The sequence below is a fragment of the Osmia lignaria genome, chromosome 12 (genome assembly GCF_051020975.1).
Source record: "Osmia lignaria lignaria isolate PbOS001 chromosome 12, iyOsmLign1, whole genome shotgun sequence".
Classification (NCBI taxonomy): domain Eukaryota; kingdom Metazoa; phylum Arthropoda; class Insecta; order Hymenoptera; family Megachilidae; genus Osmia; species Osmia lignaria.
This window is the reverse complement of record NC_135043.1, coordinates 10,154,518-10,180,002: the sequence shown is the minus strand read 5'-3', so window position 1 is coordinate 10,180,002 and position 25,485 is coordinate 10,154,518. Positions and strand designations below refer to the sequence as shown.

The 25,485-nt window shown below is 51.9% G+C and overlaps 1 protein-coding gene across 4 annotated transcripts in view; it reads left to right on the top strand.

The window, feature by feature from the left end:
• LOC117609945 (dynein regulatory complex subunit 7) overlaps nt 1-25,485 on the top strand; it is an 80,635-nt gene that overhangs the window by 19,125 nt on the left and 36,025 nt on the right. The window contains exon 3 of one of the 4 annotated variants that reach the window (XM_034336737.2): nt 17,174-17,456. The exons of the other annotated variants lie outside the window; for them this stretch is intronic. Coding sequence (XP_034192628.1) covers nt 17,174-17,456 — 283 coding nt within the window. The remainder of the gene's footprint in view (nt 1-17,173; nt 17,457-25,485) is intronic. 4 annotated transcript variants of the gene reach the window in all.

Sequence of the window (25,485 nt, the reverse complement as noted above, 5' to 3'; positions counted from 1 at the left end):
CCTCTGCTCGCGCGACCCTCTTTCTCGCCAGGGTAGACCGGGCTCGCATATACGCGCGGAAAGGCTAACGGATACACGTCCAGGCTAAAGACTACCCCCCTCTGTTTGCACGAGCGATCTCGCGCCGATTATTACGGGCTCGTTCACGGAAATGGCGCCGCCGGTACTTGGATTTTCGACCAAACGCGCTGCCTCGAAGCCCGTTTCGTTCAGGAACCCTCCCCCCCTCGGCACCCAACCCCTCCGACAACCCTAACGACAGGGCTAAAATCGTGCCTCTGGCCCGTTTATTTTCCTCCCTCCACCTCGCCTTTCCACTTCGCTGTCGTCGCGACGAATTTGTTTCGCTTCCGTGGAAATATTTAATTCGGCTATACCGAGATCGATATTAAATTCTCGGAATACGACCAGCTTGACGGAAAAGCTATCTCAAAGGTGTCATCCTCAGTTCTCACTCGATGACGTCAAAGTGAAACACGTTTTCGGTGTTTAACATCCTCCCTGTTCTATTGTATCCTGCGATCCTATTCAGATTCTTTCTAATTGAGTTAAAGTATGAATGGAGAGTAAAGGATAATCAGGTGGATTTAACGAATAAGAAAGGTGGAGCTAATTTTAAGGACAAATCGAAGCGTCAGGGGCTAATGTAGAAGTAGAATCAGACTTGGAGAAACGCGAGGTCCTTTAAAACGTATACAACATCGATTTCGTCCCTCTTAACCATGCCTTAATTCTCATCCTCGGGAATAATCACTATGATTATCCCCGGGTTAATCGTTACGTCGAAGCGCTATGCGCGGCATGTTACCTCTGATTCGATGAAGTTATAAAATTCCCGCGTGCGCCAGCGATACAAACGAGCAACGAACGGGAGAGAGAAGCAGAGAATAAAAGGGCAAGGGAGAGAAAGGAAAAAGGAGAATAAAGTGGTAAGGAAAAAGAAGCAACACCGATACAATGTTGTAGCTGGAGGAAGATCAGAATTTCAGATATAATTGGCCGAGCATATAATGCGCCTTAACACTTGGCAATTCGCTTAATCCAACCGGTGGCTACGCTGCTTCGCATTGCCTTAATAAATGGCATTCGTCGACGGTATAATGGTAACGGTCACGGTGTGTAATCGCGGTGATTTTCTCGTCCGTGCTGGCAGCGTTGTACAACGCTGCTGGTCGAACCGAAGCGTAGCGTCGCGTCGCGTCGCGTCGTATCGCGTCGGTTCGAATCGCGTCGCGGCTAACGGAATTGAATTAAAAGTTACCGACGCTCTAGCAGCCGTTTCCCTTCGTCGTTGTAACGGCTTAACAGTACGTTGCGAGGCAATGACGCGGAACAGTTAAGGGATTACCTTGGCCGAGGGTCGAATTCGAAAATTCCCTCGCAATTGCCACACCCGTTCCATCTTGTATATCCGTCCCCCTGTTTCCATGAAATAAGTGTCCCACCGGTTTATAGATAAAGATGGTAATCGTGCCTGATGGGGAGTTTTAATCGATGACTCGCGCTCTTGCGAACGAGGAAAATAGTGTGTCTAGACTGGCATTAAACATATACGGTGGGCCAAGGATAGGTACCTTTCATTTTTTTTTTCTTTTTTTTTTTTCATAATTCCCCACCAAGGGCGAACGGTGCCGACTCCTGCTTAACGAAAAAAGTCCACGTTGTACCTCGACTAAATAAGATCGACTCGCGAGAAGAATAGGGAATCGCTCGAAAATACTCCCGGGACACATTTTTGTTCCCTGACCAAACGCGAATAATCGCGAGTCGAAAAGGAAAGGACGCGAAGGAGAAGGATAATGATACCTCGCGATCGGTTTAAGGGCTGCAAATAACTGCACACGTTGATTGGCAGGTTGGCATTCTCATTTTTTGCCGAAACGATAAATCCCGCTGGCATTCGTCCGTAGGGTTTCTTCGCGTTTATCTCCGAGACGCGTTTCGTCGCGTTGGCCTCTTTCGGATTCGCAGCAGGCGGCCTTAAAAGCGAGCCCATAATCTCGTGGCGACTCGCCGCTGCCTGCCAGGGCCTGGGCCTCCGTTAGAAAAACGAGCGAAAGAAAACTCGTGCCGGGGTGAGTTCCGGGCAAAGATGGCGACTGACCGTAGGCATCCGCCATATGGCAGGTCCGTTTTGCGAAAATCTGTAATTTTGCATTAATAGGAAAAAAAGAAATCAATTGGGGAAAATTATTAACTTAGTTATTAATTAATTACTTTTTCCTAAAACACATGTAAAATACCACCAAATGACAATATAAATTTCCGAAGCGAAACTGCAGTATTACCTAATACCTGCGAACGAAGCAAACCCGAAGGTAAAAAAAGAAAAGAGAAGGGAGAGTGTCTGACGGTATCGGGGTATCGGGGCATCTCGGTGCGCTTCGTTCACGCGGGAAATTTGAGCGCTCTTCCGTCTGGACGCGCGTTCCTCGTTACGGGGGCATATGGGGAGCAGGCAGGCGGCTATGGCTGCGTGCACGCGCGTCAATATGTACGTGAACACGGAGAGGAACTTTATACCAGCTGCCCTTCGTACGTCGCTATAAGTTATCGGGTTACCCGTTACGCGCGCACCTCAACCAGCCGCTGTATCGAGAAAAACCTGTCGAGCGCTATCTTAAAAGTGGATTTTTATACGCTTTTCGTGCGTCGCCGGTGGCCGGTGACCGTAGATACAACTTTCACGGGCCAAAAGATGCTACCTCGACGACGAAACGGGGAAAGAATATTTTATTTATTTATATACAGGAGTGACCTGACATCGCGCACTCTGTTAAAACAGCCGCCAGACCGCGAAAAACTAAATTATTTATATCTTATAAATTCAGCAAAAATAAAAGAAAATAAAAGAGAAACGATCCGGGTTAGGCGGAGAAACAAAGGGCAGGCTGCATCCCGTGTCTCGAGACGAGAGCATCCGGTTATTCCGGAAGTGCGGGTCCTCTGGCCAGGCGTAGAGGCGCACGGCCGTTCGCAGTTGTCCAAAGATATCCGGTCAGAATGCTTTTCAGCGAGATCGTGCAACTCGCCGGTGACACGCAATCTCGAGAAACGGTGGTGAAATCTTCTGGAACCTCGGCTTTCTTCGAATCGCGGGTAAAAGCGAGCTCGAGTAATATCATCGTTCCAAGTAACACGACGCTTCTCTTTTACTTTTTTTTTTCCCCCCTTTGCTCGACCCGTTTCCGCGTTTATCTCGGAAACTTTCGATCACCGAACGAAAGGTAATTAGGTGGAAAATCGGTGACGTTACACCGTTCGCGGCTTGTTCCACTCCCGGCTGATTCACCGTGTTGCGTGTTAATTAGTCGCGCGTTAAAATTAATCGTCCCCCGAAACACGCGTTCATTATTTCCGATAACGTAAATCCACCGGTACAACGTATAATTACGCTCGATAGATTCCGCGATTATTACCGACTCAAACGTTGCCACGGTATATCGATCGTCGACGAATCGAAAACGAGCGGAAAGAAATACGCGGAGACCGTTTGAAACTGAAACGAACGACGAATATCTTTTCCGTTCGAGGAATATTTACGATTCCCGATACAGCGCGCGCCGATATCCTGTCACGTTCATTACGCCATCAATGTGCCAGATAAACAATGAATTCGACTTGCGAGTCGTAGAGAGTTACGAGGCGTTGTACTGTGCACCGCTCGCAAGAAGTCTCGCGGGCCGACGGAGGGGCAAGAGGACGCGCTACGCGCAGATCGATTGATCTCCTAGTTTTACACTAGTCTAAATAGTAGACGCGACCAATCATACGTCAGAACTGAAAGGTGGGATGCGACCAATCGTACTACGCTACTCTCATGGGACTTCTTGTGATCGATTTCTTGATCTGGGGATATTCCCATTTTCCTTATAGAAGGTTGTCATAAGCTGACCCAGTCGTAGTAATTTAGCATCGACAAACGACCGTCTGTCCGTCGAGCCCGCTCGAATTCCGCCGTTTACCCGGCCTGATATCTCCTTCGACGTCTTCTCTGGTGCACCGGAGAAGAGGAAAGATCGTGCTGGTTGGCGCGAACGCGAGAGCGACCGCGACTCGCGGCGAGAGAGTCGAGTCGAGTCGAGTCGGTCTTTGTTCGTGAAGGGAACGGGCTGCGGAGCAGCGTTCCTAATTGACGGCTCTCGCGATTTTTACCTCGCTCACCGTCCAGGCCAGAAGCTCAGGGGCTCTCCGGCCTCTTTTTCTCTATATCTTTTTCTCTCCGCTCTCGTTCCCTCTCCGTCCGTCTCGTTCCGTTGCCCGTGGAGGAGAGATCTCTCGAAGGCCGCGCGAGGCGCATGCAAAAGAGAGGAAAAAAACGTGGGTCGAGGGAAAGAGGCGGAGAGAAGGAGGAGGGAGGGCGAAATGCCCAAAGCCGCATTAACGCCGCGCCGCTTCGCTTCGGCCGCGATCAGAATCGCGGTCAGAACGCAACGCTGCATTTTCTGACCAGCCGGTCGGCGACCGCTCGATAACCGAATATTAAGCAATATTTTACACGTATCAAGCATCGCGATTTGCCGTTATAATTTTTTCGTCCGCGTTCCTGACTTAGTCGAACCGAAAAACCGCAAATTGCTCGGACTAGGTTCGGCCTAGTCGTCGATGATTGGAAACAACCGAGGCTTTCACTGTTTCGGAGGGTGCAACGTTTTCCTCTCGAGGTTCGACAATATTTGCGACCTCCTCTCTCTCTCTCTCTCAGTTCTGTAACAGTTACAAAACTGTGACGCGCGTGTATACGAAATCGTTCGTTCCATCGTGGCGGCGATCGAGCTGGTACCCACTTCCTCTCTCCATATCGCACGGTCGTCGCTTTTTCGAAGCAATTAGTCGACGGTCGCGTTCAACGCTTTTTATCGAGCCTGCCGTTGTTCACGGTCGAGCCAATCGCCGCGAATAAATGGGATTTCTTTCGAATTTATTACCGAGGATAGCCGAACTCCTCCCTTTCCTTATTTTGCGCGGTGTTAATTCGACCCGATTGGCCTCCAGGCTACCTACCTACCTACCTACGCGGCGAACACGCTCCGCGTCTTTAACTCACCAGACCCCGACCCTCTTCGCGGCCTATTCAAATCACCGAATACCAAACTTCGATCACGCGAAATCCAGTCACGTCGCTGAACGACATCGAAAGGTTCTTTAAAAGGCGCGGCCTTTTTCGCGAGGAAAAGAATTATTTAGGGTAGCCTCTTCCCCTTTACTCTTAACCAAAAAAGAAAAAAAAAAAAAAACACAAAAGTATCGGTAGAGCGGACATCGAATGTCGCGGTTTCGCAAGGAGAAGCGGTTTTGCGTACCGCTCGAAGCTTCACCTCTGCCCTTTCGAGGATCCGCCGCCAGTGACGACGTCCAACGTGGTCGCGCATCGCGAATTTCTCCTCTACGTGCGAGCTTCTTTATCCGCCTCTACCTTCTCCGTTCCTCTTTCACCCGTCTCGCTCTTTCCTCGCACTATTTATGTAAGCGTTGCTGCGTGTACGGTACGCGACACCACCTACATAAATAGCGAACGTTACGTATATGTATACATATACACACGTACGGGCACGTGGAGAAGCGCGGAACCAGCTCCGTGCAATTTCTGTTTCCCTAATATCCCAACCGTCTATGCCGCAAACTCGCCGGACGGATGGACGATAATCGAGTTGAACCGGGCGAAGGTTTTCCTAAGGTGAAGAAGCGTTTTCCAGTCGACTCGCGAGCTCGTATATTTAACAGGTAGGATTTAGTTTCGCGTAGACTGTCGCGTGAGGGGTAAGAACGGGTTGAGGTTTATGCAGCCACCGTCGACGCCGGCTATTCCATTACGGCGGAGAAAGAGTTTATGAATGGAGGGAGGATGCGAAAGATAGTTTCCGGAAGGCAGCCGGCTCGCGCAATAATCATAGAATGGATGATCACCTCGCTTCACCTTCCTACGCTACTCTCTGCTGCGTAAAAAACGTTCGACAGCCGTGCGCCGCGCATATACGAATATCAGGCTCCAGCGAGCGCGAGGAGGTTATTCAGCCTTTTAACGGCCTGCAAATTAGGCTCTTGCAAGCGAGATCGCGAAAGATCGAGGATCGAAACCGTGGCTCTCGACGCTGTTGCGTCAGAGAACGATAAACGCTCGCGGTACCGGGTCTCGACTGGTTCTTTTGTCCCGACCTTTGCCTCCTCGGACAAGATACATACGTCAGCTATAAGGATGGGATCAAGTTCGGTTTTGAAAAGCAGGGTGATGATAATTGAACGTTCTCTCTTTCGAAGCTATCTATGTTTCAACACTTTATATTCACGTATCGAGTTACGAATTCCTGTTTGGTCCAGGTGATAAACTATTTTGATTAGAACCTATTTACAATATACTTGATCGCGAATCGTGATCGTGACAGTGACATATGCGACCTGCCGCATTTACAGTTTTAGAATGAAATAATTGCATAAAAATGCGTGGCATATCCGATGATTCAGCGGTACGCAATAACGTAACACCGGTTCGCGGCAATTTCCAACGCTTACGCGCTCGACCTATTACATACTTTGTATCGCGTTATCGTTAATCGAGGCGCCTTAACGAACGTGGAAAAATTCTGCTTTCGGATGCGAATCGAAGTATCGGCTCGCTTTCCACGAGGCAAATTAGCCTTTTTATTCGTTCATAGCAGTTGCTGTGCGTAGCCTGCGGCTGAGCAGGTGGTTGGTGGGACGAATTATTGCCGCGAGATACCTGCTTCCTCCGACGAATTAGACGCGACAATGGCTGCGATTAAATTACGAAAGAACCCAGCCGCGATGGCCCGCGTTCGCGCGTGAAAATAAGAAAAAGGAAAAAAAGCCAGGTGAACGATTGCTTCTCTCCTTAAGCGTCGAACTTCTTTCGCGTTCTCGTTACTCGCGTCCGTCTCTCGTTTAATCTCGCCCTTTGCGAACCAGCCGTGAAAAGCGGAACGCTTTCTTCGACGGAGCGTTCGCAATTTCCGTACGAGCCCTGTATCGGCATCGATCAACATCTTTCACGCGGCGTACGCGACGCGATCCTCCATTTTCATTTACTCATCCAAGCTTGGGATAGCAGGAGGTGACTCGTGCGTTTTCGTGAAAATCTCCAGGGCTCTGGCATCGATTTTCGTCGGCACCTCCGAGCTACCTGCTCGCGGAGGAAATTGGAGGGCGGCAAGCTGGTCGAATTAAAACGGAGCAGTAACGAACCGAACCCGAACCCGAACCCGAACCTAACCTGAACGTTCTCGATCCCTTCGATCGTCGCTTTTCATCTTTTCCTTCCAACCAAAGAGAAACTAGACTCTACGAAGTAATCGTAATAGAACACCGACGGATTCGAAGATCATTGTCGAACTCTTTCAACCCTCCTTTGGCGACAAACCTAGAAACTTTCTCCCGTAATTATATATATATATATATATAAAATAAAATAAGCTGGTTGTACGCGTTCGAGCGTCAGTCCGTGGTATCCAACGACGCGTTACGCACCGCGGCGATACACCGGTAGTTCCTATCGATTATAGATAATCGACCGGTCTCTCCGCCAATCTCCGATTCGTAGCTCGTGGGGTAAAGCCGGTGGTGATGGTTAGGGGGAAAGGAAAGGAAAGGAAAGGAAAGGAGAGGAGAGGAGAGGAGAGGAGAGAGGTGCGGAGAAGGGCAGAGGAAGCCGACGCGGAGGGGTGCGGCGAGGTGAAGCGAACCGAGACGAAGCTAGGTGAGGGGGAAAGGTTGGGCAGGACGGGGAAGAGGAGAGGGCGATAGCTGAAAACGCGGCGTGAGTCGCGAGAACTCGAGGAGGGACTTAACGAACGAGCGGACCGAGAACCGACCTCGGGAGTCGGGAGTTAACGCTCGAGGGGTCGTTAATTTTCCGATCGTGCCCTTCCCGTCAGAGGCTGCAGGCTCTCACGAACCGAGAGAGCACCGATGCGATGGCCAGAAGGCATGCGCGCTGCAAATGGCGCGGCCACACGCCGCTTCGTCGTCGGCAGGTACGCCGAAAGGACGCGGCAAGAATTCGCGTGGTCACGATTAGGAATGTAAAGGTCACTCGGTAGAAAAAACAAGCCGAGACTGTGGCCGGCTCCGAGGAATTAGGAGCTGGACACGCCAACGCTGCGTCGCCCACTTGAAACCGCGGCATTCGATCACCTATTGCTCTTCCGACCAACTCTCTGTCAAAATCATCGAACGAATCGCATCAGTCGCGTATAGGACTGGCTCAATATGAGGAATCATATGGGAAACTTGAATTAGCAATTTTTAGGGAATTTTTGCTGGAAATACTTATAAAGTAATAGAAATTAGGGTTACATCTCTTAAGCCAATAAAAAAGAAACTCGTATTACTCGTAGGGGGAGTTTATTAATGCGTATCGAACAATTGGCATCGCTTTGAAATTGCCTTAAAAGTTGAATAGAGCATTCGAAGAGATTCGTAGACGCTCGATTCGCTCGCTTATAGTCCGGAAAAGGAAACTGGTATGACGTAATTCGAATCGTTCTCCCGGGAATTCCCCGTTCCGCGACTCGAGCCGTTGTTCAAATCGACAATGCCGATACACAACCAAGCGCAGAAAGACAAGCCATTCCTGTTCGTTCGAGCCGGCCGATCGGAGACAAAGGAGAGACCTAAATATGCGCGTATATAGTACCGAGCCTTTTCCAAGAATACATGATTATTAAGAGCATTTCGAGCGCGGAGATGTTTTCAATTCGGAGGGAAATCTATGGGGAAACATAACGTTTTCGCATGCAGGTGAAATTATCGTAGTATAGTGGAAAGAGCGTGGCCCTAAAGGAGAGCGTGTACGTGGTTGGCCGTTTCTCTGGCGTGAAATTTAAAGGCGGTCTTCTCTGCTCTCTCGGCCATGGTATTCGCGAGAAGGGACTGGGGGCCCTCGATCGATCCGTGCCCGCATAGTCGCGACGTATAGAAGCGGTTGTTTGTCGCTGGCTGGCCACCGTTGCCCGCCATCGACGTCGCCAGCCAAGCCTAGCCGCTGCTGGAAAAACTTTTTATTGCAGGATTTTCCCTATAATCTCGAATAATTAACGGCGATCCTCGGGTTAGCTAAGTTGGCTAGGTCGGCCAGGTCCGCAAAGTCGTTGCTAGAAGACCGTCCGGTCGTCCCTCCACCCTACTTCTCCATCCCTCTCACCCTTCGATCCTTCCAAGAAACACCCGATACTGCGTGCTTCTACCTTCGTTCTCCTCCTCTTCAACGTCGTCCCCGTCGTCGTCGTCGTCGTCGTCGTCGACTTAACGGGCGCACCTGCTACCGCCTCGTTTCGGCGAGCGCCGCGCGAATTTCTTCCCTACGACGTGCCCTGCCGTTCCAGAATGGATTTCCGCTTCACGCGCTTTCCTTTTAGTCGCTGCAAATCTATCTTCCTCTCCATTTTTATGCTCGACCAACGCTAGCTTTTCCTCATATTTTCAAGAGTATTCGATTCGGATACTGTTAACATTAATTACTTCAACTATCAATTCGGAAAATAAGTATTACGTAAAAGTGGTTGAGATACCATCGCGTATCGGCTCGGAGTGTCTCGAGGTGTTTTAAATTAGTCCTGAAGAAATTTACGGTGAAATCGATGGTGCGAACGGTGTTGGTTGGCTGGCGTTCGCGAACGGTCTATCGGGAGCGATTTAAACGCGAAGACAAACGCGACGGCGATTCGAACGGCTGCGAGGAAGGAAGGACGCACCCCAATATAAATCGAGAAGGACACTCGGGCTGTGTGTTACGTAATCGTCGTACGGACGTTCTCTACCTCTTCGTTTCTCTTTCTTTTCATCCGGTCGCTGCGCGTTTTCCAGTTACGCCGAATGCTTACGCGTCTGCGGCCGTCATTGTTCCTTTTTCCCCGTGAATGCACGAATATATTGCATAAGGCTACCGAGCGCAACTACCTGTCGTGTGCTCCAGAGACGTTATATTTAACCCGGCCAGACTCATCGCGTGGACCTGCTTCTTCGTCGTCTTCCTCCTTTCTTCTCTTCCTCGAGTGTATGTACATTCGTTTTTTTTTTTCTTTTTCTCTTCCTCCTCCTCCATCTCTTCTTCTTAGCTCGTCGCCGCTACGACGTTCTAATTTTAGAAGTTTTGAATTATGTAATACGCGTGTACGGAGTTGTTGCACGTACCGTTGACCGAGCAACGATCCGTACGATTCTGCTGCTGGATCTAAACGTTTGCATCGTCTCGATCAGACACCACGTGGCATTCCGGCTGCGTATCCGCAAGTAGTTTCGAATTTGACCGAATAGCGAGAATTAATTTGGAATTCTAGCACGGTCGATGATTCGAAAAGGTCGGAAAGTAGGCAAGGTCGCTTTCCGGCCGCTGCAAATAACCCGCGGTAGAACCGGCTGGTATTCGTCACGGCGGACTCTGTTCTTACGCACGTCGATTCGAAGGGCGCGAAATTCGATTGCCCCGCGGCTATCGTCGCGTCACGAATTCGTTATCCCCCTACCCAATTTTCTGTCCCTCCTTTAATTAACCCGCCGAGCGGGCGACGCGACACGCAACGCACAAAATACCGAGAAAAATAAAAAACAGCAGTCCCAGTTTCGACTCGGGCGAAACGCAAAATCGAAACGATTTCTCCTCCTCTCCTTTCCATTCCCCCGGTGGACAACGCGGAAGCGGAAGCAGACGGATAACCCTATACGAGAGAGCGTCTTTTTACCGCGATTGCCGGCTACCTTTCGGACGCCACGGCTCTCCGTGACGGTTCGATAAACAGCGTAAATAATTCCCGGCAAAAATGATCCGAAGTAATTAAGGTGGGTCCGGTGGGCGAGAAACGAAGCCAGGTATAAAGCGGCGCAAACAAGACGAGTGGCCTCGTACGCGATTCCACGGTCGAGCCCCGTTTAATGTAGACCGAGGGGGAGCGTGTGCAGACGGACGGACGGGAGATCGACGCCGGAGCGTGAAGGGGAACGGTGAATAAGCCGCGCCAGTTTTTCGGTGGAACCGAGAGAGAAATTCGCGTGAAAATGTTTCCTAGAACCGAGTGACCGAAACGCTACTTCGCGCGGTCGCGAGCGGTAAAAGCGAATTAATGCCGGCCAGGCCAGCGGAAAAATCCACGAAGGCCGGCTTAATCGAATCGCTGCCTGGCTAACAGGAAGAAAGCTCGTGGCGACGCAGATAAAGTTGGTGAGCCAGCGCGCGTATCTGCGATTCCTGGCCCATCGTCGATCCGTCGACGTCGTATCGTCGTAGCCGTGGCGCAACGTTAGCGACAACCACGCGATCTCGATGGGTGGAGAGAACCGCGGCCGCGAGGAATGTATCTAGATAAACGGCGGAGCGCGAGTTTATCTTGGCGGGCGCCTCGCGACTAGCGATACGCCTCTACCTACACACGGACGCGGCTGTGTTACGCGGACCGTAGAGGGGCCGGGCACGGCAGAGGGAACGGAAGAAAGAGGGGAAAAAAAGAAGAAGAGAACGCTTGGTCGTCTGCCGCGAGTACCGTTACGCGACGCGGCACAATGGACCGAAGGAGCTCGAAGTCTTCTTAATTTTCTCCTTGGTGCACCCGGCCGACGCGACGGTCGTGTCGCGAGACGAGCCGAGATCGAGTCGAACGGAATGAGAGAACGCCGCGCCGTGCCGTGCCGGCAAAAGTCGACGATGAGGAAGAGAAAGGGAAAGAGAAGGAGAGTCAGAGGGACGGAGAAAGATTGCGAGAGCGATTCGGACGGACGGATAAGAGTGGACGAGAGAGGAAGGGAGAGAGGAGCGACGGCTGTGTCGTCCCGGTCGGCGACGGGCATCGAGGCGGGCTTTAATTAGCACGGGATTTCGGCGAACGACGGACGGAGCCTGGTCGTGGACGAACGAGCCGAGGTTTTCCGTGGTATAACGCGCGCGCTGCTACAGACAGAGATCGAACAAGAAAAAGTGACCGCGTGCGACCGAAAGGCACGATCGTCGGACGAACGCGAGGGACGAAGAGGGACCGTGAAGAGCCACCGCGTGTCCCGATGAGACGTGGCCAATAGGAACAGAGACGGATAACGAACGCGAGGAAAAGAAAGAAGCGGACGGAGATAGGAACGGCTAGAAAAAAGAAAAAAAAAGAAAGGGGGAGAAAAAAGAGAAAAGAGAAAGGAGAAAGAAAAATAGAAAGAGAAAGAGGATGGAGGGAAAGAAAGAGGGAGGAAGGTTGATGGCTAGGGAGAAGGGCGAACGAAGGGTGTGAGAGCTAGAGGTGGCTGTCGGATAGTAGGGTGAACGGAAGGAGCGAGGAGCGGGGTGCGGTGCTGGTCGAGTCGGGCGTGAGCGATGAGGGGGCGGCAGAACAGCGGCGCTCGAGGGCGAGTGAAGGGCGGCGTGGCTGAGTTGGGTCGCGAAGGGACGCGCGCGCGGCCGGCTAAATAACGGCTTGCCCTATCCTCCTTCTCCACCCACTCGCCTCCCTGCCCTCCCGTAGCCTTCACCCCCTAGCCACGTCCACCCTCTTCTCCCTCTCTCCGACTCCCTCGATCTACGCTCTACCTCGCACCTCGCTGCTGACGCGATGCCTTCGCCGAGGGATGTCGGATCTACGCTTCGATCGATACCGTTCAAACATCGATAATTAATATAAACTATAGGAAAAAGAACAAGCCGATTAACTAACAAACGAGAAAACGAGATCGCGGTTACGCGAGACCTTCGGTTCGCGAGTCCTCTGCTCGCGGATTCTCTGGCACGGTTCGATATACCAGAGGTTATTTAGACCCTGCTGCGTTTAACGGCGACCGCTTGCGAAGTAAGGTTGCGAACGAGAGAAACTGTCGTGATCTCATCGCCCCTTTTTTAACCCATGCTTTGCCGCTCCCCACGTTTTAGCCTCGCGATCGAATCGTCGTCCTTTATCGAAGCCAAACGTTGCGTTTCGTGAACGGCACTAATATAAGAGAGAAACGTTGGAAATCGAAAACGGACCGCTACGGCAATTAGTGATAAGGCTTTGGGGCGCCGTATCTCCAGATAGATTTCTTCCACGAGAAACGCCTCCTATCTCGTAAGATATTTTTTGCGAAATCGTTTCACCCAAGACCGTTGAGGTACGTCTTGACGCGACGGTAAATCACATCCGAAACGTGGCGCTTTCAAAAATGTTCATAATGCGAACGTGTATATCCGTCGTTCCAGCCGTGTATCGACTTTGGTCACGACGCGCATATACGGCATACGAGTACAACCGCTTAAGGGGTTAAAAGACTTGAAAAATTCATCGCGGTAAGAGAGAAATAAAAAAATATAAGAGACGAGCCGCGAGCGAGGAAAGAGTATAAATATAGCGTTACACCGTCGTCGGTTTATCTGCGTCAACAAGCGCTAACGCCACTGTGTTTTCAGGCTTACGTGCACGATATACGCGTTTATACGTGGGCGCGCATTTCCCTTCCCTCTTATCCCTTGTATCGCGCGTCCAAGTCCCTTCTCCCCTTTCCCAACGTCACTCGAACGTTTCTCGGTTATTAAAGCGGAACACGAACGATACGCGCCACTCGCGGGAATGAAAACGCGAACGTTCGATCGTATCCCGACCGCGAACCCAACACGCTTTTTTTTCCACTCCTCTTTTTTTTTTTTTTTTTTCTTTTCGTCTTCTTTTTCAACGATCGAATCGTATTCGACCGAACGAACTTTCTCCTCCTCGCGTCGAACGCGTGGAATCGTGACCTTGCGAGACCTTTCGCCAGTTTGCTTGCGCGCGTTCGACGTCGCGTAGCGGTTGACATTGAATCGTGGCGGGAAACGTTTCGATATAATACGGCGCGCACGTGGAGAGGAAACTTGTGTACAATGAAATACGCCAGTGGAAACGCCGGTATAACAAACGAGCCTCCCACCCCCGCCTCGGCTCGAGCGGCGGGCTTCGCTTTGTACATAACATTCGTACGTGTCTTCTAACTCGTTGCCTCCTTCCTCTTCCTCTTTCTCTTTTCCCACTTTACGCGTATACGATCGTATACGATCTACAGACTATTCCAAAGTTGAACGAACAAACTTGATCGGTACGAATAAGAGAAATATCAAACGCTTTTCGTCTATCTTTCGGTAGCCATCTAAGCGATTAGAATCGTGTGGGGTTGACGATAGGGAAAAAGCCCTATCGTCTTTAGGTTACACATTTTCTTCTCGTCTTTACTCTTAGCCCAACTTCTGAACACCCTGTATACGTATATAGGCAAGTGTATACATAACTAGGTATAACTCGGTCTTGAGTTCTCGAGGTGTTTCTGTTTTACCTACCGCCGACTCGTAAACGCAGTTTAAGCGACTTCCAGGCAGCAGTCAGCGCCGCTCTCGCATTACGGAAGCGAAGTTTTCAAGTTCCGCGACACTGACCCAGTTTATTCTCTCTCCCTCCTCCCGGCCTCCCCCCTTCCTCTTTCTCACTCGCTCACAGTTCTGAACAGCCGTAGCTCTCTCCCTCCTAATACTTCCAGTCTGCCGGTAGTTACACACAGTTTCCCGCAGGTAGATACGTCTGAATGCACGAGGCCTCGAGAACGCTCTCGCTCTCGTCTTCGGTTCGGGAATTGGATTTTCTCGGTGCACACCCGTCGACCGATCGGTCGAGGCGATCGAAAGAACCGGATGCTCCCCGTTCGATCGGTCGTGTTCGATCTTTTCTTCGTCGCGCGCGACTCGTTCAGCGGTAAAAAACTGGACGCTATATTTTTCTCTCGCACCTTTGCTTCCTCCGGTCTCTCTTCGAATCAACCGCGTTGAAACCTTGCCTCGAGGCGGACAAGAAGAAACGCTTTGTGTAATTAGAAAAATCGACGGCGATATGTGTTATTAAAATGCTCATCGCGAACAGGACTCGATTTGTACTCTGTACTACCGGTGACCCTAATACCGACATTAGCGCCGCTAATGTCGCGGGGCCAAAAGAACGTTCGCCCCTCCCGCGCGCGCGTTCCGACGTTTTCTTCGTTTTCAGAATACGCCGGCCTAGTTTCTGAAATACGTACACCAGACGCGTAGCCTCGACGAGGCATCGTCCATCGGGCCGCGCCGTTTCCAGTCGATCGCAACGAAAGCCATAAAAGCCGTTGCCAAATCGTCGTCGCTCGACCGTCCGCGATCCCCTCGATTCCCCTTCGTTCCCGCTTCGCCGTCTCGTCACGTTCTCGCCTCGTTCTCCCTCTCTCTTACTCTTTCTCGCGCGTTTTCCTCTTCTGCCTCCGATTCTTTGGCCGCGCGCTCCTCTTTCCTTCTCTTTCCCTGCCAGGCCGGCTCGCTCTCTCGTCCGCTTTATTGTCCGCGCCTATATCCCCTTCGGCACGTCTCACCTTTTTCGATCGTCGTCGGAACGCGAGGGGCCTCGCTTCGCGATTGGAAAGCGCCGCCCCACCCTATTCTGGCCTTCTCTCTTTCCGTCGCTCTCTTCGACTCGATTCATCCTCTATCGCGATCTCCGTCACGCTCTAGCCGTTACGTTGGTGTCGTTCCTTTTTTTTTTTTTTTTTTTTTTTCCTTTCTTTACCGTCTCGCTCGTCCATACGTACCCCGTGGCGAGACGATTCGATACCGTGGCGACGTCGCCGGCGACGGCGGCTGCGACGGTGGCCGGCTGGAAGAAGAAAAAATGCCTCGTCGAGCCTGGACAGAGGAGAGTAACTGGCCCCCGTGAGACGGTGGAGGAATAAGCGTAAAAGGGGGCAGGAGGAACGGGAGGTGAAGAGGACGTACGCGGCGGCACGAAGAGGCGACTGGCACATGTACGCGCGACGGCGGCGGCGGCCGTGGGTAGGGCCCTGCCAACACGACCGACCAGCCGGCCAGCTAACCAACCAGCCAGCCATCAGCCATCCTGTCATAGACAGGATGCGAGGGTCCGCGAGTCCGGGCCGTGCCGTGCCGCGTCGCGTCGCGTCGCGTCGAGTCGCGTCGTCTCGCCTCGCCACCATCCTCGTCGTCGTTGTCGTTGTCGCTCTCCGCGTCCTCGCGCTCATGCTCATCGTCGGTGTCGTTACGTATGGCTGCGTACACGCCTATGCCTCTTCCTCTCTTTTCCTTATCGCGGATAACGCTGTCTCGCCGGTGTCTTCCTTCTTCCTACACGTACATATACCTTCCTTTAGCTAAGAATCGGTTAACTTTAAACACCAGCTTGCCCTGTCTAAAATGTCATGGATCACGCTAATTTCTACGCGTCGATCGGCAACGCGTACCTAGTAATTGATCTTGTAAAAACTGGTTTAAATCGAATTCGTCGTAGTCGTCGTGGTCGTTGTGCTCGACCGCGTGCACGCCTTTTTGTTGGCTGCATTTTTTTCCCCTCTTCGCGCTCCCGTACTTTCTTGTCTCTTTTTCCCCGTCCCATCGCCGTTACGTTTTTTCTGTCTGCGGGCCATATACACGCGAGTTACGAAGAAGAAGCACGCGTGTGCAAGATGCGCGCAACCGTCGTGGCGCGGCGTGGACCGAGACACTCTGGGGAATTTAAAAAGGGGGCCGGTTCAGGCCGAGCGACGATCCTAAAGAAATCTGCGCTCGTTCGTCCGCGAACGGTAGCGACCTTCTTTGCTGCCTGAAAGCACGCTCTCGAGCCCGTGAAAAGTTATTTACAGGCGAAACGAACAAGCGATATCGGGTTTCACCGTGAAGAACGTCGATAACGAAATCGATGGAATGTTTTAGCGGACTTGCATTTTCGGTACGCGCGTATAGATATAGACGCGAACTGATATCGCTATCGGCTTATCGATCTTCCACAATCTTCAAGATACAACTTTTTCTTTCTAAATACGGCCGTTCATTGTTGTCGGGAAACCGGAAATGTTTCGCGGAAGCATCGGTCGATAATAAGAAAAAGCAAGTGTCACGTATGCGTACGTGTATACAAGCAGACGGTGTTAGTTTTCGCGTGTCTTTACCATCGATAACCTGGCAGTTGCTAATAAGGATGTCCATCGTCTGGCAATCGGGAACGCGTATCGCATAGGTTCGAAGCGCATAGGCAGGGAAACGGTGCCGTTTCGCAGCTACGGTATACGCGAGACAACGAAGAGGGTATACACAGAGGGAGGGTCGACGGGCACCCGGACCGTGGTGCTCGTAAATTCTCGAAAGGAACGGTCTGTAGCAGCGGCTCTCTGTTACCTTACCGCTCTTCCCGCGGTAATATTACTCGGCTTATATTGCCAGGGCTCGGTCGTGGGAAAAGGAAGGAGCGACGGCGAGAAGGACCGGTGTATACGTAAGCAGGGCGCATCCGTGCTTCGCCGCGGCTGGCTGGCTGGCTGGCTCGTTCGCTTGCCCGCCGTTCTGCCGTTCTGCCGTTCTGCCGTTCTGCCGTTGGCTCGGCTTCGCGTGTACGTGCGAGGAGAAGCGAACCCCGAGGGATCGGGCAGGCCCAACTACGTACACACCTTCGTATACGGACACATCCACCGCCCATCTATACGCGCTACGTACACTATCGCCGTCCGTAAGTACATAGACATTTACAAAATTTCTCTGCGCCAAAACATTTGACCACTTTTCGCTCAGATTAGATAAATAATTATTTTAGAATGTGTATCCTATAAAATAAACATGTTTTGCATGGCAAGTCGTGTACATATATACCAGGTCGCGTCTATGTACGCGAGTTCTGGTAAATACGGGTGTAGCGACCGCGGCGATAACCTATACCACGAACGTCGTGGCGCGACGTTGCCGCCGCGTACTTGTGTGCACGCGGAGGGCCTCGCGTTCTATCCCCTTTGTGCGAAGTTCGGGTTCGCGCACGCACAGCACGCGTTAGAGGGAGTGGGCACGGATAGAAGAGGTAAACGAGGATAAAAGGAGGGAAAGAAAGGGACGACAGGACGCCCTAGCAGATCGTGAGGAGAGCAGCTGGTCGGCAGTGCGTGCGACACTTCCACCTCTCGTGCTCTTCTCGCGGGACCCGCATGCCACGGCGATTCGAACGATCGTGTGGCCCGAGGGGCCCGTAAAATCGAGCCACTCTCACGCACGCGCACCGCCGGCTAACCTTCGTTGATCGTCCAACCGTACACGCAAAGCCCCGTCAAACGTTTACGTGTACAGCCACGGTGTTTTCCTTCGCCTCCGCTCCGAATACGTCCGAACTCGACGTTCAACCGCTCGATGCTCGTCCTATCGCTTCGAGACGCGAGAATCTACGTTCTCTGAACCACGCTGCCCGGTTTGACCGGATATACCCGCTTCGCCTCGATCCCGCCACAGATTTCTTTGTCGCGTTTCTCTCCGTCCTCTCTCGTTATCGCGTTCGCATGGCCGACTTTCGATAAGATTTTTCGTCTTATCGCGGTAGATTCTTGGTCGAACGACCCATCGTTAACGAGGTCTAAACAAATTTTCGCGCCGCCTCGGATCCGTATGCGTTTATTTATCTCTAGCGATATCGAGGCAGACATTCTTGGTCGTAAACGCGAAAGAAAAATCGAACGCGCGTATTTTTAATTAGCAATTGATAGGCATTGGCGCAGGATATATCGACGCGCCAGCTCACGCCTGCACCGGACACAAAGAAATCGTCTGCCACGCGGAGTTTCGCCGACAAACGCGGCTCGGTGTGGGTCGCGGGCACGCACGAATTCGCACGCACACCGAACCGTGCCGACGTAACCGTCATCGCTTGGCGCACAGTGACTAAGCGGTGCAAAAAATCCCGCGTATTACGGACCACTCGGTTCGAGCAGGGGATACGCGATGATCTAGGGGAGAAATTCGACGAGGTGTTTGAACGAGCTGGGGGGAAAAAACGTGTTTGTCGATATCCTGGATCGTCCGGTCACCGTATCTCGGTTCCTGTCTGTCCTATCGAAAATAACGTTACGAGGAACGAGGAAACCGTTGTACGTGGATTTTCCCTCGAATAGATCAGCATAGCTTGCATCATTCTCTATCGCTCGCAGCTCGAAACGTAATTCGGACGTCAGCGCGCTTTCCATCGACGATCGAGACAAGAAAGGCTCGCGACCCAGCAACGTATTCGCGTTGAAAGAATCCGTTTGGAGAAGTCGGGTGTCGGTTAGCGTCATTGTGCGCGTACACGTCTACTATTAATCTCACGCGGTGATACGTTATACCGAGTCTTATCGAATTCGAACCACCCAGTCCTCGTTATACATTCGCGAGTCAGACGCATACGGGAGTAACGCATCGGTATACGGGAGGCGTCGCCGCTCTCGATGATAAATAGGGACGGCGTTCGAGTTTTGTATAAATTTTGTCCAACGCTCGAGGTACCTCGAGAGGAAAAGAACTCGTTTCGTAGCTTATCCGCGATACGCGATAACCTGAAATCTTCCTCGTGAGAACACCTGTAAATCGGGGCGAAGAGGAAGAGGGGAAGGTTCGGAGAGAATCTCGAGATACGCACGGAATTCTCGAGCAATTAGCCTCGTCCACGATTACGCGTCCGGCAACGGACGTCTCGGTTCTCGTTAAGGGAAAACTAGTTCGCGGAACGATCGATGCGATGGCGCTATCGATTTCCAGGCCAAGCTACTCGACGTTTGGCCCCGCGTATCTACCTCTCCGTTGGACCGTATTCTCGTCCGCAGCCAGAGATACCGTCGCGCACCGCAACGTATTCGGTCCGCCGAAAATACGCGACGTTCTTTTCAAACGAGTCTGGCTTCGGATGTTTCAGCGGCGTACCCACCTACCGAACGCTCACGATGCGGCGAGAGGTAGACAAAGAGCGAAGAGACGCGAAGACGTAGGGGGGGAAAGGAGAAAGAGAGACGGGGAGAAGCATCCTCTTTAGAAGACCCTTAACCCTGCGGGTGACGGTCGAACGGTCGGTCGGTCGGTCGGACGAATGTCAGACAAAAGGGATCGGCCGGGAGCCTGGGAGGAGGATAACAGTGGCGCGAGACGCGAAACGAGGGGACCGTAGGAGGGGCAGAACGGCACGAAGGGGGACGGAGGGGACGCAGGCCTGGCAGCAGGAAGCTCGCGATGCGTGACTCACCGAATCGACCGAATGGCATAGAACCCGCGGGTTCGCGTTCGTTCGCGCGCTATTTCCCTCTCTTTCTCTCTTACCTCGTTCGCATTCTCTTTTTCTCGCCCGTTTCGTCTCGTTTCTCCATCAGGGTTGGGCACTTTTTCTTTCAAACGAAAATATAACAACTAAAAACGGTATCCTAAATTTGAAAGAAAGCAACAAATTACCCCAATAGTATCAAGAAAGGTGAATTAACAAAAGTTTATTTCGCGTTCTCGAGCCATCATACCGATTTCCCCTTTCGCTCGGTCACCCTGGTTCTCCCTCGTTGCCACTTCGAGGGAGAAGAAGCCCCCTCGACTGTTCCCCTTTTTCTCCCTCCCTCTGTACCGTTCGTGTCACTGGTCGTTCAGCACGGCTCTGGTTCCTGCCTAGCCCCTAGTCCTCGCGTCGCGCGGAGCCTTTGTCCCCTGCCATCGGCTCGCGTTATTTCACACTCTCTCGCGCACACGCGGTGGACCGCTGTGTGCACGCCCGTGAGAAAGAGAGACGTTGCACGAATACGTCGCGCGAACGAACGGACGCATCGCGTCGACCAGCCTCTCGGTACACTCCGCTGCAACGTTTCTCTTCAAGCTAAAGGGGGAAAGCTAGCCTCCCACCATCTGCCCTCCGTCTTGAGTAAGAACCCTGCGAGAGACTAGGGAGAATCGAACCTAGAACCCTCCTGCCCTAGGCGATCCCGGTACGCGAACGCGTGCACCCAGCCGTGTATGCGCGTCATTACGCTGCGTGCATGCGTACGATCGTAGCGTTAACCAAGCAAAGAATTAGCAAGTCGTGGAACGAAGGAGACTACCGTAAAGTCGAGAGGCTCGTTACGCCTAACGTTTCCTCTGCCTAGTAGGTACACTCTCGGGCAACTGAAAGTAAAGGTATAGGAAAAGATTATTATTTATCCGTAGTCTTTGTAACGCGAAGACAGGAAGGAAGTTTGTCTGTTAGGTTGTCTCTAGTCACGCCCAGGGTTCTCTCGAGATCAAAAGGAAATCGTAAAGCCTACGTTGCGGCAGAGTGTACGTATCGTAGAGAAGCGAGTATATACGGGTACGGTAGGCGATGGGTCAGGAATGGGTTCGAGGTTAATGCGCTGCCCGGGTCTAATGACCAAGGAGCGACTTTAGGGTAGGCAGGCAGGCTGATGCTTCTACCGAATTTGCGGTGGAACGACTCGCTTCGCTTAATTGCTAATTAGTAATTGGTGGTCGGTGGCTCGCGTATATCTATGAAATTTTTATATCGCCCCAAGAGATATTTCGATGCGAGCTAGTCCGATTAATCGATGACTACTTTTACGTGGTTCGTGTAAAATCGTTAAACCAGGGAACGGAACTGGTACGCCTCTTCGGCCGGAATCGAACAGGAAAATGTCTGCTCGGTACGGTAGCGATGAGAATTGACCGTAACAGGCTTTATTAGAGGCCGACAAATAGATCCAGTCTCAACGTATTAATTGACATTAATTAAGAACGAGAGGACATTAATAGCGCCCAGTTATCTTTATCAACGCGTTTCCGACGCGGCTTCGGTACTCGCGTTCGAATTCCCCGCTACCTCTCGCACAATAAGATTCCTCTCCGCTGTTTGATTCTTTTTTTTCCTCTCATCGTAGTCTCGCGACTAAATTCCGAGCTGGAAGCGTTCAACCTTTGTCGTCTAGCTGAAATTCGTCGGGTGAGGAGCTGTACGTAGAAGCGTCAGGCGTACGGCTAATTCCGTCCAGCGGGAGGTTGACGCGAAATTGAAGCCGTCGAACCGGGCTTCCATCCTCTCTCTCTCTCTTTCGCGCGTACGATCGATCCGCCGCGTTATACGGTATCTTACGAAATCGTCCGAGAATTCGCTAGAATTCTAATCGAGCGTCGATCGTATTCGCGGCCAGCCTCGAGACTCGGGCCGCACAATGGAGGAATAAATTAACGAGGCAGAGACCGGTAGAGCGTGCGGCTCGACCGCGAGAGGCCTCGAAATGGTGCGAGAAACTCGCGTCCTTTCGCGTATAAGGACACCGGGGACTCGCGTTGGCAATACGCGAGCAGGTAAGGCCAAGCGGACCTGACGCGGCGATCTTTCGCGCTTACGAAACACCGCCGCGATACGCGACGATCGGCTTGTACGACGCGTGACGTAATCGCGCGACGCGTGTGCGTGCCAGCGCGGTTTCTTCTGTCGAAAAGTCGACCTATCACCGCCGGAAGCGAGTAGAAACGTCGAAATCGCCGGATGGATCGCGCGCTCGCGCGTACGCTTCTATGCCGCAATCTCGCTAGCAGGGCCAAGCATCTTGTTCGTTTGCCAGACAACTCGTTCGCCACCGCTTTTAGGATCGAATTCTGCCGCGAGATCAACTCCGGCCAAGCGTTCCTACGGCTGATTTAGAACACGGTCGCTGCTATATGGTGACCGCCTTTAGACGATTTTATGAAAATTCAAGTTCCGTTCCACATCGAATTCCAGCGAATGGAGGTTCGCGTTTTAATCGGCAATCAGTCGAATCGGAATTCGGATCGATGAACACGGCATCGAAAGCGAGCAGAGATAATTTTTCGTTCCGAAATGACAGGCTGGTTTCGCGCAACAGGAAACGCGTACTTGTTGCATTCAGCGAACAAAAGACCATTAGCAGGCCGTTTGGAAGCGGGACTTTGGCCGATCGGTGCAGTAGGAGGACCGAGGACGAGCCGCGGCTTGGCGGCGAACCGGTCGCGAAAGAAATCGAGCCTCTCGTGTAGGATGGCCGAGGCCGAACCGCGGCAGAGGTTGGAGATTCGTTCGAGTCACGCGCTCGTAGTCACGCTTCGGAAGTGGCAATCGTATTAATTCGATTCGTCCCCGTTGCGCTATCACGCCGAAATTGCGAGCTCCACCGACGAAGATAAAAGATGTCCAATCACGAACACTTGCGCGACGGTTCGCCCTTCGACGTGACGTCAGAGCGGCGCAGTCGCCGACCGTGATTCGTCACGGTCTAGTTTCCCACCTCGCAGGGCTCTCTTCTGTACACTCTCGTGCAACATTGCCTTCCCTTAGTTCACGTGAAATATCTCATCGTTCGGTTTATCAATCGATACGTCTTATCTAATAGGACACGGGGGATTCTCCATCTTCCCTCTAAATTTACCCTTAATCGAGAGAAAGCTACGTTGGAACCGAGTTAAATGGACAGATTACACGTATAAAAGGTGTTACGAATTTACGAGTTCGCGTTCTCTACCGCGTTTCGTGAGTTTTGGCGCGGATGCAGCGACCACGGACGACGGAGAATGCCTTTCTCCTTTCGGCTCCGCTCACGAAGCTCGTTCGATCGGGACGCGTCCTGATTAACGAAATTAAACCTAACAGACCGGACCGATATTCGAGCGGAATCGAAGATGAGTCTTTCTCTCTTCCCCCGTACCCTGTTCCTTTCCACTCTGATCGACGAGTCCAAGCTGGCGCGCATCATTTCCCCCTTTTTCGCGTTCGTTCAACGATACCTTTGCGTTTATTAACCCTCGCACCGTATCCTCCGGCTAATTCCGACCATTTTTATTCTTTGATCGAACGACCAGCCACGCTTTATCGATATCCTTTTATTTATACGTGCTCGTTAACCTTTTGCCAGTCTCGCGACGAAAGGATTTCTATCGAAAGTTAGAAAATTCCCTTTCCTTTCGAAGGGCTGCCGCTGAAATTCGTGGACTGCTGGTTACGAGACGTACGGTGGGCGTTCTCGTTCTCTCGAAGGCAGAAAGGAAACGGTTCGAGGACGGCACGGAACGGCACGCCGCGGCGCGCTCTGCCGCCGTCGAAGAAATTTTAATTCGAGCGACCGTGCTCGATAACGCGTATCGAAACTTCTCGTCTCGCGTCGAGTCTTTCCAACGATCCAGCTTGCTGCTGCTGCTGCTGCTGCTGCTGCTGCTGCCTCTACCCTTTCCATCTCTTTCGCTCGTTCCAACGCTCTTCTTCCCCCCTCCCCTCCCTCCCTCCTTGATCCGGCCTTCGTTCCCCTGGTCGTCCTCTTTCCATCGGCAGTTTTTATCGGGCAACGAAGGCACGGTGCTCGCCTCCATTATACCCACATCCATTCTACCGTGGCCCTGCTGGAAAAATCCGGCATCCAGCCTCGTCGACGAATCAACCGTCTCTCTTCCTCTTTCTCTTTTTCCCCCCTGTCTCAACGTTGCTACCTCCTCTCCCGCGGGAACCTCCGTCTCGTCTCTACTACAGAATCTTCTTTCTACCGTCGACCTTTTTCGAACCCTTTTGCCGGAACGTCCTTTAGCCAGGATACGAGCACGCTATTTCTCGATTTTCACTCTCGACCGACGCGACGCGACGCGACGCCGGGCGTCGCGGGGAGCCGCGGCGGTCAGGTCCATCGGAAGAAACGGAAGCCGCCGAGTCCGCAGGCTGAAATCAGTACACCGGTTGGGAAATGGGATTTATTGCGGCAACCGGCCAACCGGCTGCTACGCGGACGCCTTTTTTTTTCTTCTTCGACCAACAAAATACCGTTCCTCTCGCTCTTTCTTATCTTTATTTTCAGTCGCGACGCGACGAATAGAAATCGATGGGAACAGAGTTTAGGGTCGGTTCCGCGGTATCCGTTCGGATGAAGATACGTACTTATTTAGAGAATTCGTGTGGATCCGCGGGAGAAAACGCGTCTCCTGTTACCGACACCCCGCCGTTAGCTGTGCGGCGTGTCCGTTCGGTTCGCGTCAGGGAACGCGGGACCGGTTTGGTCGTTACTGAAATTTTCAGACCGAATTCGTTCGCTAAGCCAGCGTCTGGCCGGGCTCTCGTGCCGATCGGAAGAAGTACTTATACATACATAGGTATGTACACGGTGGAATCCGTTGGATGTCGCGCGGCGGTGAGCGATAAACTTGTTTCGTCGAGCATCTCGCATTAGGTAATACATAACTGGAATGGCGAGAGCAAGGGTAGAGCGAGATGGTGTACGAGAGGAAGGAGTTGTAAAGCGCGGAGGGGAAACATGGACGAGGACGAAGCGAAGGTAATACATAGGCAGGTACGCGTTCATTGTCCCGTGGGTAATAGTGCTTCTTCGTGCATTCAACGTATTCGTAACGAGATAAACAATACCCTCCTCGGATCTGCTACAGCTGTTAAGCGTTACTCGATTAAGGACATTCCCGCGCGTAAAGTTAGAATCCGTGCAACAGGAACGGTTTCCCGTGGAGGGGAGAAGGATGGACTTATTTATTTATTTTTTTATTTCTAATTGGGATTAACCCTTTAATACAAAATTATAACAGTGATTATCGTGAGAACCTTCGAGTAGCATACAAAAATTAATTGATTTTTTTCTTTTCAATTATCGATCGAGCATCGATCACGGAAGATAAACTGGAAAGCGAGAAAGAATAGCGAGCCAACATCTCGCTAACAGCGATGACCCAGATACGCAGTAACTCTGCTGGTTCCGCGTTATTAACGCGCGTCGTCGGCGAATCGAATTTTT